This window comes from Sitophilus oryzae, unplaced genomic scaffold (genome assembly GCF_002938485.1).
Source record: "Sitophilus oryzae breed Bouriz unplaced genomic scaffold, Soryzae_2.0 scaffold_360_pilon_pilon, whole genome shotgun sequence".
Taxonomy (NCBI): Eukaryota; Metazoa; Arthropoda; class Insecta; order Coleoptera; family Curculionidae; genus Sitophilus; species Sitophilus oryzae.
The window spans coordinates 225842-243283 of NW_022146930.1; the positions used below are offsets into that span (position 1 = coordinate 225842).

Here is a 17442-nt window from a genome sequence, read left to right on the forward strand (position 1 = left end):
CTGGCCAGTTATGCACAAACACTTCTGCACAAACACTTTTGTAAAAAATATCCCAAATTTAGAAATAACTAGTGTGACTACTTCGTTTCAATCGAAGTAGAAAGAGTCGGCCTACAAATATGTGGTTGTTTATTCAAAACATTTATTTTTAACTTTAATAAAATGATATCCCTAGATTTTTCCGGTGTGTGTATATTCACCCACCGGGAAAATAAGTACAAGAAAAATTTACTGCCTCCTGGATTATAGAGTTTTAGCATTTCGGGCACCCTTACTATCACTGGTTGACTCCAAAATCTGGTCACTTTAATAGAGCGAGAAGCTTGTTATAAATTTAGTTTAAAACTGTGGCAGTTGAGATTAAAAATTTAGTGTTTGTCGACCCTAGGGTAAATATTTGCCTTTGCCCGTGCTGCATACTTTATGTTAATTTGATATGAATAACAGCATAATTAATGATGAATTCGCCAAGCCGGAAGAGCTTCGTTAAGAGAAGTTTAGAGAAAGCGTTAATATTTAAGTTTGAAGGATATATGCTATAAAAGTCTGTTTTAATGACTTTATAAGATCATGGACTAGGGTATAGAATAAAAGCCATTTTACTGATTATATACGAGCCCTAACAACTAATAACTGATATGTTGGTACAAGGTCATATTATGGAATTATTGCCCTGGTTTTTCAAAACGACCGAAAAATATATGTTTAATTTTTTAAATATAAACACAGCCATATATCCTAAACAACTTGACAATATTTTTATGAATTTGTAAATAAATCCATATTTACAGTAGCGGATTTTGTTCATATAAGGACAAATTTGCTGACAACTAAATGTTGGGACAAGTTTTAAATAATTAATATCATCATAGGCGGCTTTGCTATAAACATCACAAATGTCGCAAACTGTTTACTTCAGCATTGACAGCTTGTAAGTGACTCGATACTTTGAGTAGTGAGATTTACTGTAAGAAATTTTAATTTTTTTAATTTTCAATTTTGTTAATTTAATCCAAAGTAATGGTCCGTGGAAAAGCTACAAATCAAAAACTACGCGAAATTATCAATCGTCAATACAGTACGGGAAAAACAATTCGAAAAATTTCTGATGATTTAAGTATTCCAAAAACCACGGTTTTTAATATAATAAAAAGATACGGCGAATCTGCCAACGTAGGCGTTAGAGGTAAAAGTTCGAGAAGGCCAAAAGTTGTATCTCAGAGAGATTTACGAAATTTAGTAAAAATTTGCAAGTCTGTGAGAAGAAGTACTCTTCGCCAAGTAACAGTTAAATGGAATACTGTAACTGGTTTAAATATATCAAGAGAATGTTGCCGAAAATATATCCACAAATGCGGTTTGGGGTTTTACAAGGTAAACTTTATTTTGTGTGGATAATCAATTACCTGAAGATTATTGATACAAATTGTTATTTAGGCCAAAGAAAAACCGCTACTGACAGAAATTCAAAAGAAATTCAAAAGACACAAAATGATTGGAATAAGGTCATATTTAGCGATGAGTCTAAATTTGATGATTGCGTTGGAGATCATCGAAAACGAATAATACGAAATAAAGCAGAAGCTTTTCATAAAGATTGCTTAAAGAGGGTTGTTAAATTTCCTAAGGGGATTTATGGTTTGGGGTTGCATGTCAGCAAGAGGTTTGGGCAAATTAAATTTTGTAGATGGCACTGTTAACGCCCCAAAAATATCAACATATTCTTGAGACCTCACTTTTGCCTAGTGCTCAAGAATTGTTTCCAAACGAAGACTATATTTTCCAACAAGATGGAGCATCGTGCCATTCAGCAACCAAACTAAAAATTGGTTCGGTAATAATAATATAAAAGTTCTATCCCACCCTTCAAGTAGTCCGGACCTCAATGTTATAGAAACTGTGTGGCCATAAAATGAAGCAATATTTAAGAAACCACCCTCAACGAACAATTTTGAATTTGCGGACAAAACTGCAGGAAATTTGGGATAATTTTTCTCCTCAAATGTGCCAATCTTTGGTAAATACAATGCCATTAAGAGTTCAGGCAGTTGTTCAGGCGAAAGGTGATGTAACTCCGTATTAAACAATTTTCTTGTTGTGATGTCCCAATATATAGTTGTCAGCAAATTTGGCTTGATTTTGTCAAAATAAGCTATTATCAAAAGTGATTTGTTTGCAAAGTTATAAAAATATAGTAAAATTGTCTAGATCATATTGTAATGTTTCAATTTAGAATAATAAACAAAATAAATTGAGTCGTTTTAACAAATTACTATTTTTATTGCAAAAAAGACCTTGTCCCAACATATAGTTGTTAGGGCTCGTATAGTTAGTTATGCTTTCAGAAAATAATATAAACAAGCCAACCATAATGTATAAAATGAAGGTTCTTAATATTCACTTTTTTTGCCCTGTAAGTACATTATTTATAATTTTATGATTATTGTTAGTTCCCAGTAGTTAGTACGCAGAAAAAAAAATTGTGGGTGTTTGGGAAGGCTCGAAAGGAAACTATGTTTTTGCATTTATTTTTATTACTCTGTGCTGCTAGAGATAATTCCGAAAGCTATGGAAAGATTAAAACAAGAAATTCATTTAAATATCTAAAACTATTTTTGAAATCTAATTAAGACATCTCTAAATGAAACTTTAATTACTTTGTAAAGTTATTTTCGACTGCTATTTTAATTCTGAAATCCATTCAAATAACTAATTATATTATTTGACTCAGCTATTCAACTATAAATTAGTAGTATGATCCTACGCCATTTTGAGTGCAGATTTTACGATACTTGCTGAAAATTTGCATAACTCTATTATAGTTCAAGTTCGGTGAAGTTGGGAGCTTCTTGGATTCTATCGATTGGGAATTGCGGACAAGGACCTTTGACTTATAATGCAGCACATTTTGAGAAATGGTTTCATCCGTCGGGTTTACGGAATTTATTATTGTCATTTAATATAATTTATAAATAAATAAATAAATGCCTTTATTGTCAAAAAATTTTCAATTTATAGACAAAGGTAAACTAAACAAACAAGGTACACAAACAAAAGATAATACAAAACATTATACAAATAATATTGTCAGTCTTATTGTTTAAAATACTCATTTATAAATGTTTACAATGTCAAAGAACAAAAAAATAAAAACAACATTCAAAATATTTAGCTAGTTTATAGTAAATATCAATGATCACCTCTATATTGTTTTCCTGTACCCTTTAGAGAACCGAAATTACAGAAATTTTTATAAACGTGCTTCTGTTAAATCGTGTAATTTCAGTGATAGGCGTACTCCATTTTCCACTGCTTAGACTTTGCCAACGAGGAAACTATTTGTCCCGAAGCACAATACCGTGAATTGTCAAAGGGAGGCGATTGTTTTAACGACACTAACCACTTGTTCGCTAAGTTTGCTCGAGTTTCAGCTGTTAGAAAGTTTCAAAATGGCGACCGGAAGCCCCAGATCGCCGTCACAGCGTTTAATCGTCGCCATTATATCTCTAACTTTTCTTAATCATGTTTTTGAGAAATAAAAGGCGCTTGCATAAAGGATTATTTATGATAGGAAAAACGAATAAAAGAATAGAATAAATAGTCTTGGTTGGAAGTTTTAAGTTTTTTTTTTGTAATATACACTCAACGCCACGAAAAACGGGCACCTTGACAGAGGGCAGATGGCTAATCTGCTCAACTGAACCTCGCCCTTTTGTACAATACTTTTTTTTTCTCTTTCTTCTATTATTGTATTTGTCACAGTTGTACAAATAAAGTCCTTTATTATTTATTATTATTATGTAATAACATTGTTTCATTTTTTTTCAGGCTTAGAAGACGCAATGTCAAAAAACATCCTCGTCTCCGACCCTACAGTGTTGTCGGCTCGTGTGCTCGCGATGAACGCCTCCACCGGTCTCTTGGTGTACTGCACCTGGTGGCAGAAACAAGGGCTGGAGATGGGCGGACCCAAGAAAATTAAAGAAAATATCATGGAGTTGGGGCAGAAACCCAGCACCGATTTTCCTTGGTAAGTAGGAAAAATTGAACCGTTTGGTAACACTGTAAACATAAATGAATTTATTGATATCTATTTTTATACTGTTTTTAATTAGAACTATCATTAAATATTCTTGATGTTTTATTATTAATTTCTTAATCAGCAAATGGACGAAAGCACACTTCAATAGAGTAATAGAATTTTTAATGATATTTATTTATTCAATTACTAGTTCGTTACCATTGATCATTATTTATACAGTTCATACCCTTTGAATAAGAAGACTAAGGAAGGAGCATATCAAAAATCTTAGGTACACCGCGATGGGCCTCAAATATGGCCGACTTAAATTCCGGTTTATCAGTGTCGTTCTAATTTTATTTAAAAAATGTAAAACTATGATGTAGGGTAGACGTGGGGTAGACTCAATAATTTGTTGTTTTATTTTACGTTGTGAATAAATGTTGGTAGTTATTAAAATTAACACAAACATCCGATACGCAGTAGATCTGTAGCAGGTAAGTCAAATTGACGTAACTAAATTCTTTGACATCTAATCTTTGACAAGTAATAAATAAAAGCTAAAATGCAAGAAAAATATATAATTTAGTTAATTTAAGTGAATTTCATAAATGATCGGTTTACTACACGTATGTATATTATATAGTTACTTACTAGCGAAAAGTTGTTTCATTATTTCACTCAATTTTTGCCGAGATCTACCGCACGCTACACAACCAACTATTTTAGAGTCTTTTTCGATAAATCGCGATAGTGTCACTGTTAATTTAAGTTCTGCCTCAATTTCCATCTAGATTTACTACCTTTATACAACTGTCAGTAGTAGAACATTGCCTGGAAACTTATATGGTGAAATTTTGATAAAATAATTCAGTACTCACTAAAAACACGGTATGTCGCTAATGGTAGGAAAAATAATTTTTAGAGGTTACTAGTTTATTTGGTTGCCTGTGATATGCATATACAGGGTGTTTCCTAATTAATCTAAAAAATAAAAAATCGTTAGAAAACGGCTTAAGGCGGGCTCTTAATAAGTATATTTATTTTTTTCTCGGCAACCGTTTGATGAACAAGAAAAACTCAAAAGATCAATTTTGTTGAAAAAGGAGGGCCAGTCAAGAAAAAAATATATTTTCTTTAAAAAAGCAGAAGTGTACCATTTATGTTAAGCAAAATATCGATTTTTTTTTTAAATTTTAACACCCTGTAGATCAGAAAGGGGAAGTACTTTAGACCCAATGGTTATATAAAAATTGTTTTAGGAACACATGAGAAATCACACCACAATTTTTTAGACTAATTAGAAAACACCCTGTATATTGTCAACTTGACAATGATTGTTGATAAATCAAAAAATACCTTTTCTGTGAAAAAAGCCCGATTTTCGCAGGAAAAATTTTGGTTTTTATTGAATTTGGGCCTGCGTCTGCAAATACCGGTATGTTTTTTTTTAGTATTCTATCTATCTAAATTTTAAATATCATAGTCAGAAATAGTTTTATTATTTATTAACTGTAAAAATGGTATACTTAGTATAAGTTTTATCAAATATTGTGATTTATTTTCTACCTTGTAGTCAAAATGTATATTTAATAAACTGTAAAATATATATATATTCTTATATTTTATTAAAGTTACTCTGATATATATCAGTGTAACTTTAAAACTAAATCCTTTGAAATCAAATGTAAACATAAAACATATTTACAGCAGAAAAGGCGAAGGTTAAACGTAGTCTCTACTAAGAACACGGAGGGGCGCTTTGACCCAAAATTTTAGTATTAAGTTTCATATCTATCTTAATAGAAGATTATTTTTTTTATCTATGGTAGTAGAATAAATAATAAATAACATAAAATAAGCTCCGTAAAGACTGACAAATCCACAAAATTTCAAATCAAATTCAAATGCGTCAAATGAATCGTCAAACAGAACTGTCAAGGATCCCCACCCTAGAGTGCTTTTATGGTGCTTTTTCCGCCCACCATGCATGAATACATGAATAGCATTATGCTCCTTCCTTAGTCTTCTTATTAAAAGTCCATACCAAATAAAATTTTACGTGATTAAGCTTGACCGGCACAGCGTTGCCCACTTTTATATATTTTCTTTTAATCAAAATATTTTACGAAACAAAAATAAATTAATTATAAATATATAAACAGTTATTATTTACCTCAACAAAAATTACCTTCTTAACTGCACTTAAGGGACATAAAGGGCCATTACTACCGCTTTCCAGTTCAAAATATTCTAATAAAGTTGCGATGGTTTTTTTACGGATATTAATCTTGTACACTACGCACTAAAAGAGGTTTTAAAACGAACAGTGTTCGACTGCAAGGTCTGCTAGTAATAATTTTCAAAAAAATCTTAAAGTATCACAGCAGTATTTATTTAAACCAAAAACTCGTAATACAAAACTAAAGTGTCAAAACGAATGACAATGTCAGGAAATAAATAAATAAATGCGGCAACTTGGCATTTTTTACAGCAGAGCTACCGCCTGAATCCCCAGCGCGAAATTTAAATTCCAGTTAGTCAGCACGGTGCCGAATATGTCCATGGTTGGCAACAATGAATTTAAAAATCGCGCCCTCGATTACGTAACTAAAAGTTTAATTGATATGAAATATAGATTGACTAAAGGTACCCACACACATTCCGGAAATCCTCAAAGGAAAAACTGCACAGGCCTGGCCTTAAGGAATACCGGAGCGTGTGTGTAGAACGTCGCATTCTTTCTTGGACTGTACAGGCCGCCGTAATAAAAATTGAAAAACAGATAGGAAATCTCGTGCAGGCCGGAACTGCACAGGTCGACCGGAGCGTGTGTGACGATCTGACCGTTGAAAAGCTTTTTAGATATCAATATTTGACACTAGTAGCATTGTGCCAGCCATTAATCCAATATGTCTCGCAAATTTCTAGAAGAGTTCATAGCTATTTATGATGAATGAGGGGTGCTACCATAGCTAAAAGATCCAAATATCATCTTCATCCATCCTCAGATAGTTGTGCCAATCTTTTGGGCTAATTTTCAATTCTGAAAGAAGATTTATATGGGAAAAATACCCCCTTTTTAGCCATTCTTTGCGCCATAATTTTCTATTAATACGCTTTTTTGTACTATTTTCCCGGCGTTTTAGCATCGTCTGATGTCGCCATATTGATACTATACGAACTGAACTGAATTGAAGGATTTCCTCCGCGTGTATGGAGGCGGGTGTATTCAGGCGAATTATTACAATCCTTGAGGCCAGGCCTGTGCAGTTTTTCCTTTGACGATTTCCGGAATGTGTGTGGGTACCTTAACGTACCATTGCGATAAAAAAAAGTAGTACAACAAAATATGACTTAATCTGCTGGTCTATAATAAAATATTTTTAAAACTTGAAAAATTGCCCATTTTTAAAAGGTAGGTAAAATTTTTCTACTTTTATTTCGCCACGTATACCTACCAATTGTTACCAAATTCATGGTAACGCCTAAAAAGTTAGGTGGCATAATTGTATTGTTTCCATAGTGACGACGATATCCACTTCTCGATATCCTTATAGACCAGGAGTTCTATCTGGGACTACTAATTCTTATACTACTTTTTTTGATCGCAATGGTACTTATGTACATCTTTATTTAGTATTAAGTAAAAAGAAATCGTATAGGGTTGTCCGATTGTATTCGGGAAACTTTGGCAGCATTTCTGCAGATAAAAGTAAATAAAAAAGTTCGTATCAATTTATGTCAGAAAATGTTTTGTTTCGGAGATACAGGGTGTAGAAGTTTCATTGTTATTTCGAATTATTCCAAATAATTTCTGAACTAGAATGTAGAATGTTTAGGAGGGGAGTTAATCACCGCGACCTTATAGATCTATTGTGTGTTCCCCTTTCTTGAGTTATAACGAGTTATAACTCATCATACAGTGTCAGGGCTTTAACAAAAGCCAGTATCTGAGACGGCTCTACAGAGGCCAGCTCTCCATCCTCTACATCAGACGTACCAACGTTCATGACACGAATGGTCGTCGTCTCGGCGCACTCAGTGATAAGGTGTTCTGGTGTTTCCCCATTTTCCCCACAAAATCTGCATTCGCCGTTGTTTCTCAGTTTCAGCCTACTGAGGTGTTCGTTGAGGAGACAGTGTCCTGTTAGAAACCCCGTGACAATCTGAAGTTTGTTTTTACTTAAATCAAGGAAAACCTTTGATTTTTCTCGGTCATAAGTTCTGAGGAACTTTTTCGAGTGTGTTAGACCGTTGGAGGACACCCATTCCAAGTTACGGATGGAGTCTTCCAGATTCTTCAGTTCCGCTTTCAGTTGATTCCCGTTTGTAAAACAGAACGGTTCTGGTCCAGTTGGTGGAGTGTTCGCTCCTTTTCTAGCTAGATCATTTGCTTTTTCATTGCCTTCTATCCCTTGGTGAGCAGGCACCCAGAGTAGGAGGACTTTATTTTCTTTGCCTAATTTGTTAAGCTTCTCTAGGCATTCTTTGACCAACTTCGAATTGATGGTTACTGAGTTGATCGCGTTAAGTGCTGCTTGACTATCGGATAGGATGGCAATTTCCTGTTTTCGATAGTTCCTATCTAAGATAAATTGTACGCATCTTTCGATGGCGCAAATTTCTGCCTGAAGGATACTGGGGTAGGTGCCCATTGGTTCGGAGTATTTAGTTTTCGGCCCAAATACTCCTATCCCTGTCCCTGCTTTGGTTTTGGAAGCATCAGTATATCACGTGATGGTATAGTCTTTTATATGCTGAGTAAGCGTTTCTTTCTTCCCAATCCTTTTTATTACTCAATACGACAGTGAGGTGTTTCTCAAAGTTGTAAATTCTTGGTATGTCATCCACTGGGAGTTGGAGAAGTGGAAGTGGTTTGGTTTGGTTTGATTGGATTTCTGAACTAATGTCGATAATAATTGGTGTCTGCATGTGTTTTTTGAAAATTACTATTAATAAATTTATTAAAACTTGTATAATAAGTATAAAATACAAACTTTATTATTACTAATAAATAAACTTTTTTTTATTTTATCATAAATTTTTCTAGAAAAAAATTACTTATTTTTATCTGTTTCCCTAATACAATTCGGAGCACCCTGTATACATATAGGTAGAAATAAATAATGAAGTTCATTTTTAGGGTTCTTTTAATGGATTTTTATATACATTTTTTCTTGAATCATCCATCAAACTGATTGATGAATCTCCGTGAATGAAAGAATATTTTTTAATATTTCATAATACATGATTTTTTTTTTATTTAAAGGTACGAAGATGCTGATTCGAGCCCAACTTTGCGGTCGCCAAAATTCATTGAAAGTCCACCCAACGTCTCTTACAGAGGTTGGTGGACATACCCGTACTACTCTTGCTCAGCTCGTAGATGGTTGATCTCATACAGTGTTCCTATTCCACCACCAGGCAGAATGGGGTAAGCTTTATTATCATAATATACCCATTTTAGGGTGCCGTAGTTATTTTACTTTGAAAAATTTTTTGCTTACATTTTGAGAACGACTTAATTTTTTCTGTTTTTCTTCCTCTAAATTTAATCTACCAAGTACCTTTGGTATTACATTATCAAGATATGTTTTTTTGTGTTCTTTATGTTTATGTTTTTAGGTGCCCGGTGGCGTAGAGATACAGGCTCTCGTCTACCAATCTCAAGGTTGTTGTCAATCCTACACCCGGCATTTCATCAGCCGACTATTTTTATTAAAATAAAAATAGTTTGGGTACCTAGGTCGACTCAGTCTTAAATGAGTACTTGGGATTCACAATCCTGAGGTAATACGAGCCCTAACAACTATATGTTGGGACAAGATCTTTTTTTGCAATAAAAATAGTAATTTGTTAAAACGACTCAATTTATTTTGTTTATTATTCTAAATTCAGACACTACAATATTATCTAGACAATTTTACTATATTTTTATAACTTTGCAAACAAATCACTTTTGATAATAGCTTATTTTGCCAAAATCAAGCCAAATTTGCTGACAACTATATATATATTGGGACAGCACAACAAGAAATTTGTTTAATACGGAGTTACATCACCTTTCGCCTTAAAAACTGCCTGAATTCTTAATGGCATTGTATTTACCAAAGATTGGCACATTTGAGGAGAAAAATTATCCCAAATTTCCTGCAGTTTTGTCCGCAAATCAAAAATTGTTCGTTGAGTGTGGTTTCTTAAATATTGATCATTTTATGCCACACAGTTTCTATAACATTGAGGTCCGGACTACTTGCAGGATGGGATAGAACTTTTATATTATTATTACCGAACCAATTTTTAGTTGATTTTGCTGAATGGCACGATGCTCCATCTTGTTGGAAAATATAGTCTTCGTTTGGAAACAATTCTTGAACACTAGGCAAAAGTGAGGTCTCAAGTATATGTTGATATTTTTGGGCGTTAACAGTGCCATCTATAAAATTTAATTTGCCCAAACCTCTTGCTGACATGCAATCCCAAACCATAATCCCCTTAGGAAATTTAACAACCCTCTTTAAGCAATCTTTATGAAAGGCTGCTGCTTTATTTCGTATTATTCGTTTTCGATGATCTCCAACGCAAACATCAAATTTAGACTCATCGCTAAATATGACCTTATTCCAATCATTTTGTGTCCACGATAATTTAGATTTTGCCCAATTGTACCGATTTTTCTTTTGAATTTCTGTTTTTTTTTCGGTTTGTTGTTTTCTGTCGGTTTTTCTTTGGCCTAAATAAGAATTTGTATCAATAATCTTCAGATAATTGATTATCCACACAAAATAAACTCTACCTTGTAAAACCCCAGACCGCATTTACGGATATATTTTCGGCAACATTCTCTTGATATATTTAAACCAGTTACAGTATTCCATTTAACTGTTACTTCGCGAAGAGTACTTCTTCTCACAGACTTGCAAATTTTAACTAAATTTCGTAAATCTCTCTGAGATACAACTTTTGGCCTTCCCGAACTTTTACCTCTAACGTCTACATTGGCAGATTCGCCATATTTTTTTATTATATTAAAAACCGTGGTTTTTGGAATACTTAAATCATCAGAAATTTTTCGAATTGTTTTTCCCGTACTGTATTGACGAATGATAATTTCGCGTAGTTTTTGATTTGTAGCTTTTCCACGGACCATTGCTTTGAATTAAATTAACAAAACTGAAAATTAAACAAATTAAAATTACTTACAGTAGATCTCACTACTCAAAGTATCGAGTCACTTACAAGCTGTCAATGCTGAAGTAAACAGTTTGCGACATTTGTGACGTTTATAGCAAAGCCGCCTATGATGATATTAATTATTTAAAAATACTTGTCCCAACATTTAGTTGTCAGCAAATTTGTCCCTTTTATGAACAAAATCCGCTACTGTAAATATGGATTGATTTACAAATTCATAAAAATATTGTCAAGTTGTTTAGGATATATGGCTATGTTCATATTTAAAAAATTAAACATATATTTTTCAGTCATTTTGAAAAACCAGGGCAATAATTCCGAAATATGACCTTGTCCCAACATATAGTTGTTAGGGCTCGTAATAGGCGATTGAAGCGTAGTGCTAGTACCTTACCTTCCTTGTATACCGAACGGCTCTAGCATGGCAAGCTGTACCTTGCTACTCCCAAGGCGTTAAACGCTATATATACGAGAGCTATTATTATTATTTATGTTTATGTTTTTAACTGAAAATTAATTCCAATTTTTTCTTCGCTAATATGCCTGATTAAGACACTCTGTATAGAATAATATTTTCTATGAACATGAAGTTTTAGCCTTTTTTTTTTCGTCTTAAAAAAGACGATTTTCGAAATCCTATATACCATATATAGCGAATAAACTAATAAACGGCAACGCTGGCGCGCAGTGAATAAGTATTAATGTTGTAATCGCGGAGAAATTTTTTGAGTTTTTTGTGGTTCCTAGCTAGAATAAATTAAATACAGTGTTACAAGTAGTTGACAAAGTAAGTCTTTAGTCTTTAAATAAAGAAGTGCCATAATTAGAACGGCTAATCATCTTTAAAAAGGCAAATTTGTTAGAAAACGCCCCGCCGTGGTCAATAACTTTGGACTTTGAACCATCACATAAATCGATTAACAATAATTATTTGACCTAGTTTTGGACAAGTACAGCGGACGTCATTGCCAATTGCAATATTTTTTATTTGAGTAACAGATATTATAATATATAATATACACCGTAAGAATGGTAGATACGCTCATATTCAAACAATTTCAAGAAATCAAATCTTTAATACAGAACAGCAAAAAAGAATTAAAAGAAGACATTAAAACGGTGAGAGAGGATTTGTCAATTCAAACGGAAGTTCTAAAGGAGAGTATTACTGTAATACAAAGTAAATTAAACGATATAGAATACAGGGTACAAGCACTAGAAAAATTAGCTAGGAAGAACAATTTGATAATATTTGGGCTACGGGACCACAGAAACCTAAAAGGACTTTGAATTAGCTACTTGGGTAACCGAGCAACTAAGAAATCTGTTAGAAGTAGATATAAATATAAGCGATATAAACAATTTATACTACTTAGGAAACGACTCAACGAAACCGCTACGTATAGAACTCAATTCATATTTAAAAAAGGCATTGATTCTTCGAAGCGCCTATAAGCTGAAGGGAAAGAACATTTTTATTAACCACGATCTTTCCAAGAAAGAGAGAGTGGTGAACAAGGTACTCAAACAAAATTTAAAAGAGGCAAAGGAAAAGGGTTTAGGGGGGAAATTAAAAGGGATACTCTTGTAATTGGCAGCGAAACTTATAATTACGAACAATTGGTGGAGAGAGGAAATAAAGGTAACGAATCTGATTGCGAAGTCTTTACCGATATTCCATCTAGACCATCCCTAAGTGCTCCGGGGACACCCGTCAACGAACAACCTGTACAACCTATAGAGCGTCACAAGCAAGAAACTCACTATCCGGATCCAAAAGCTAAGCCGACCAGTACTATTGAATTTACCATTAATCCGGGAGCATCGACTACGCAAACTCGCAGGGGTTCGGCTGGCCTTATAACCGCATCCCTACCTTCAACTAATAAGGGAAGACCAGCAACAAGAAGTTACTCGAAGCCGGTATAGAAATGAAGATGTCGTCAAGTGTAAAGAGACATTTTTTTAAACAAAACGTGAGTGAATTATTTATATACATTGATGGCGCTCGTTTGTGCGCGGCTACAATTTCCTTGTAATTTTAGTCTAATTGGAGATATAAGCATATATCGCGACTTGCTTACTCTGCACTTTTGGGACTTTTAAATAATTAAAATATAGTATATGTTTAAATTTAATTTGGTGTTGGGCTAAAAATAAATAGACTATTAATATTTAAATATATAGTAAATACATGGACGTTTATAAACCAATATAGATTATTTGTTTCTTTATTAAAGGTATTTGGAGTATATTTATTGTAAAACAATAAAATATATATTTTATCTTTTATTCTCTTTTGAAAAATTAGGTGTTTCCGATATGGGTCAGATTGCAAGTTAAATATTTAAAAGCTTAACATATAAGATAACAATGAATTCATATATTAGGGATTTTGAAACAAGGTTGATTGAGGTAGATGTGGTGGATGACATTAATATATGTAAATTTGACATTGAATTATCATAATTTAAACTTTTTCATAATAATATTCGTAGCATAGATCACAATTTTGATGAGCTTCTTGTTCTTTTACGTGGAATAGATTTTGAATTTGATTGTATAGTACTTACTGAAAGTTTTAAAATTTGGAATATTGATTTATATAGGATACTGGGATACAACATTATATATAAATGAAGGAAGTCTAAATAAAAATGATGGAGTAGTAGTACTTATAAAATGTTCGTTAAATTATTCCTATAAAATACTAGATATAGGAGATAAGACCGCTGTGTAATAACTTGTTTTTTAGCGTGCTTAAGTGTTGGACAATGAAATATATTAATTTGATACATTTAGATATAGTTAAGAATTTAGTATAAAATATTGTAGTTATTGTTGTAGAAATAAAACTCCTCAGACAAGGTTCTACCTTAAGAGGATATTATGTTTATTCACTATTTTGTATTCGTAAGTTATGTATAAGTCTTGTATATACTTTGTAATTGGATCAGTTTGAATAAACATTATTTATTTATTATTTATTTATTTATATACAGTAGGGCGAGCCAAAAAAAATAACCTATCGAATTTATGGGTTAAAATGAACCTAATAACCGAGGAAAAAATATCCCCGGAAGGTATCGGTGAACATTCAGTTTTTCATTTAAATAACACGTAAAAAATCTTTTTCCATTAAAAGTACCATAATTTTGAAACGGTTTACTATAAAAAAAATGACATCGCGGATTCTTGTAGAGCATAAAATTTCCCAAAAAATCTATCTGAGAGTAATTTTTTTCAGTTCAATAATTCGTATATTTGAAAGCTTTGAAAAGTAACAACAATCACTAAATAAACATTAAACCTTCATTTTTTCACAATTCAATCCGGGGACATACTGTATAGACTACATTCAAAATTATAGTTGTTTTTGGTAAAAGATAAACAAAATATGTAGGTTTTACCAGATTAATTTTAAGTCAAATCCATATAAAAAAAGATATAAAATAAATAAGACAAAGTTTATTTAAGACTTTTATGACTAATTGGCGATTAATTAATAAATTATTATGTTACGGGCGAGAATTAAGGGGCTCAGTTCATTAAGGTGAGTTAATGTATCAGGACTGTGGGCACTCACCTTTATTCCCGTTCTGGACTCGTACCTGTTGATTTTTTGCTTGAACAAAACACTTGAGGATAGCGCGCGCTTGGAGGTGTACACTGTGTACTCGGCCGATCTTGTCTCTGGTCTCCGTACTCGACTACGGCTACGTACCCCCTAAGGTTTTTCGGGTAAAGGAGGGGAGGAAGGGATAGAATCCAACATACCGCCCACCAAAATGAAATATTTTCCATTTTCGTTTGAGAATAGTAAAGTAAAATAAAAAAAAAAGTGAAAAAATGCGTTATGTTTAAAAGAAAGTAAGAGGAAATTTATGAAGTTAAATTTAGAGGAATTTAGAAAAAAATGCATTATTGGGGTTAATGCATGAGTGTAATTTAATTAAATATTAAGAGAGTTTACATTTGTTATAGAGTAGAGAAAAGTAATTAAATAAGAGATGTTAATTATGTTTATAATGAGATTATGTTTTTTTTGCGATTATGTTTTTTTTTTTGCGATTATGTTTTTTTTTTTTTTTTTTTAGAGTAAATTTTAATTATGAGATTTGCAGTAAGGCAGTGGGCATATCTTTGTCACTGGTCTTTTAAGAATGCCTTTTGCTGTTTTTAAAGTAACCACGCGTGTAACACGATCATGGCCCGGGTGAATCTCTAAGACTCTTCCAATGCTCCATTTGAGCGGAATAAGATTATCATCTTTATTAAAACAACCGAGTTTATTTCTATTGGAATAGTAGAGTCATTCCATTTAGCTCTTTGTAAAAGTGTTTGAAGGTATTCTTTAGACCATCGGCTCCAAAAGCTTTGGTGCAAGCGTGATATCAACTGCCAGCGAGAGAGATGATTTAATTTTATCCCGGAAAGATCATCTTCCGGAGGGGCGTTTAACGGCTCTAGGGTTAAAAATGTCCTGGAGTAAGAACTGACAAATCATTAGGATCAGAGCTTTGTGGACACAATGGACGAGAATTAAGCACTGCTTCTATTTGAACCAGTAGCGTATAAAATTCCTCATACGTGAGCAATTGATCACCAATGACCCTTTTAATGTGAGTTTTTTACAGACTTTATTCCTGCTTCCCACAGGCCACCAAAATGAGGCGCGCTTGGAGGATTGAAGTGCCAGGAAATTTGTTCTTGCTCAGCGGCGGATTTTAGCATATTAATCAGTTCTCTAGAAGCTCCGACAAAGTTCGTTCCACAATCGGAATAAATATGATTGCAGCGACCTCTACGAGAAATGAATCGACGCAGTGCACCCAGAAAAGTCTCGGAGGAAAGGTCGGAAACCAGTTCTAAGTGCAAAGCTTTCGTGGCCATGCACACAAATAAGCAAATATAGGCTTTACAGGACTTAGCACCTCGTGCACGATATCTTAATAAAGAGAGAATGGACCACCATAGTCGCATCCAACTTCAGAGAAAGGTTTTACTTGAGAAAGTCTTACAGCAGGAATATCTCCCATAATAGGAGGCTGAGGCATTACTGGATTAGCGCGAAAGCATTGAGGACATTTAAAGAGAACACTACGAATTGTTTTTCTAGCAGAAACAATCCAGTATTGTTGAGCGAGAATATAGTGAAGAGTTTGGGGACCGGGATGCAAATAGAGTTTATGAGTATATTCTATGAGTAGAGTAGTAAATTTATGATTATTGGGTAAGAGTGCGGGATGTTTTTGAGAGAAATTTAGAGAAGCATTGCGCAAGCGACCACCAACTCTAAGAATTCCATTGGTGTCGATAAAGGGGGTCAATTTTTCTAAGTATTTAGGTAGAGATTTGCAATTATTTATTAAGAGAATTTCCCTAGCATAATATTGTGATTGAACACATTTAATAATACATTCTAGAGTTTCATTTATTTCAAATTTCGAGAGAGGAGAGGTTTTACGAGCTTTAGAATGTCAGAGTATTATAGAGAAAGCGTCTGCAAAACGTGACAATATTTATAATTTTAGAGAAAGAAGAGAGAACTTTTCAAAGAGAGTATCAAACAATGAGGGCTGTGAAGTACATGTCAATATAACTTTTCGTTGTTCTTCTTCAATTTCAGGGAAAGTAAAGATTGATTGCGGCCAATAAGATTCCGGTTGGCTTAGCCATGGAGGTCCCGCCCACCATAAGGCATTGTCGAGTAACTCGCTAGGTTGAAGACCACGAGAACCTGGATCAGCGGGGTTGTCTTTGGAGACTACATGACGCCAACAAGAAGGAGGTAATTTCTCTTGAATTTGGGAAACTCGATTGCTTACAAAGGTGTTCCACTTATATGGTTCACTTTTTAAGCCAATGCAAAACAACCATCGAGTCGGACCATGCAATCGTACTAACATTAATAAGTTTATTAGAAAGAGAAGTTCTAACGAAATCAATTAACCTGGTCAGAAGTAAGGCTGCACAGAGTTCCAGTCTTGGAATTGAGATTTTTTGAGTGGAGCTACTTTGCCTTTAGCGCAGACAAAATTTGTTTTTTACAGAGTTATCTGGAAGAATTATCCTAAAATAAATTACTGCACAATAGCCTTTTTCACTAGCATCACAAAAACCATGTACTTCCAGGGATAAATATTTGAGAGTGAGAAAATATCGAGGAACTTTGAGAGAGAAAATACAAGGTAATTCTTGAACGAGTTGATACCAAGAAGTAG

The 17442-nt window shown here is 33.5% G+C and overlaps 1 protein-coding gene across 4 annotated transcripts in view; it reads left to right on the forward strand.

Annotated features, from left to right (window-relative positions):
• Positions 1 to 17442, forward strand: part of LOC115885079 (probable G-protein coupled receptor CG31760) — a 204491-nt gene that overhangs the window by 105393 nt on the left and 81656 nt on the right. For all 4 annotated transcript variants that reach the window (XM_030903849.1, XM_030903847.1, XM_030903848.1 and 1 more), the window contains 2 exons: positions 3829 to 4030; positions 9294 to 9458. In XM_030903849.1, coding sequence (XP_030759709.1) covers positions 3829 to 4030; positions 9294 to 9458 — 367 coding nt within the window. The remainder of the gene's footprint in view (positions 1 to 3828; positions 4031 to 9293; positions 9459 to 17442) is intronic.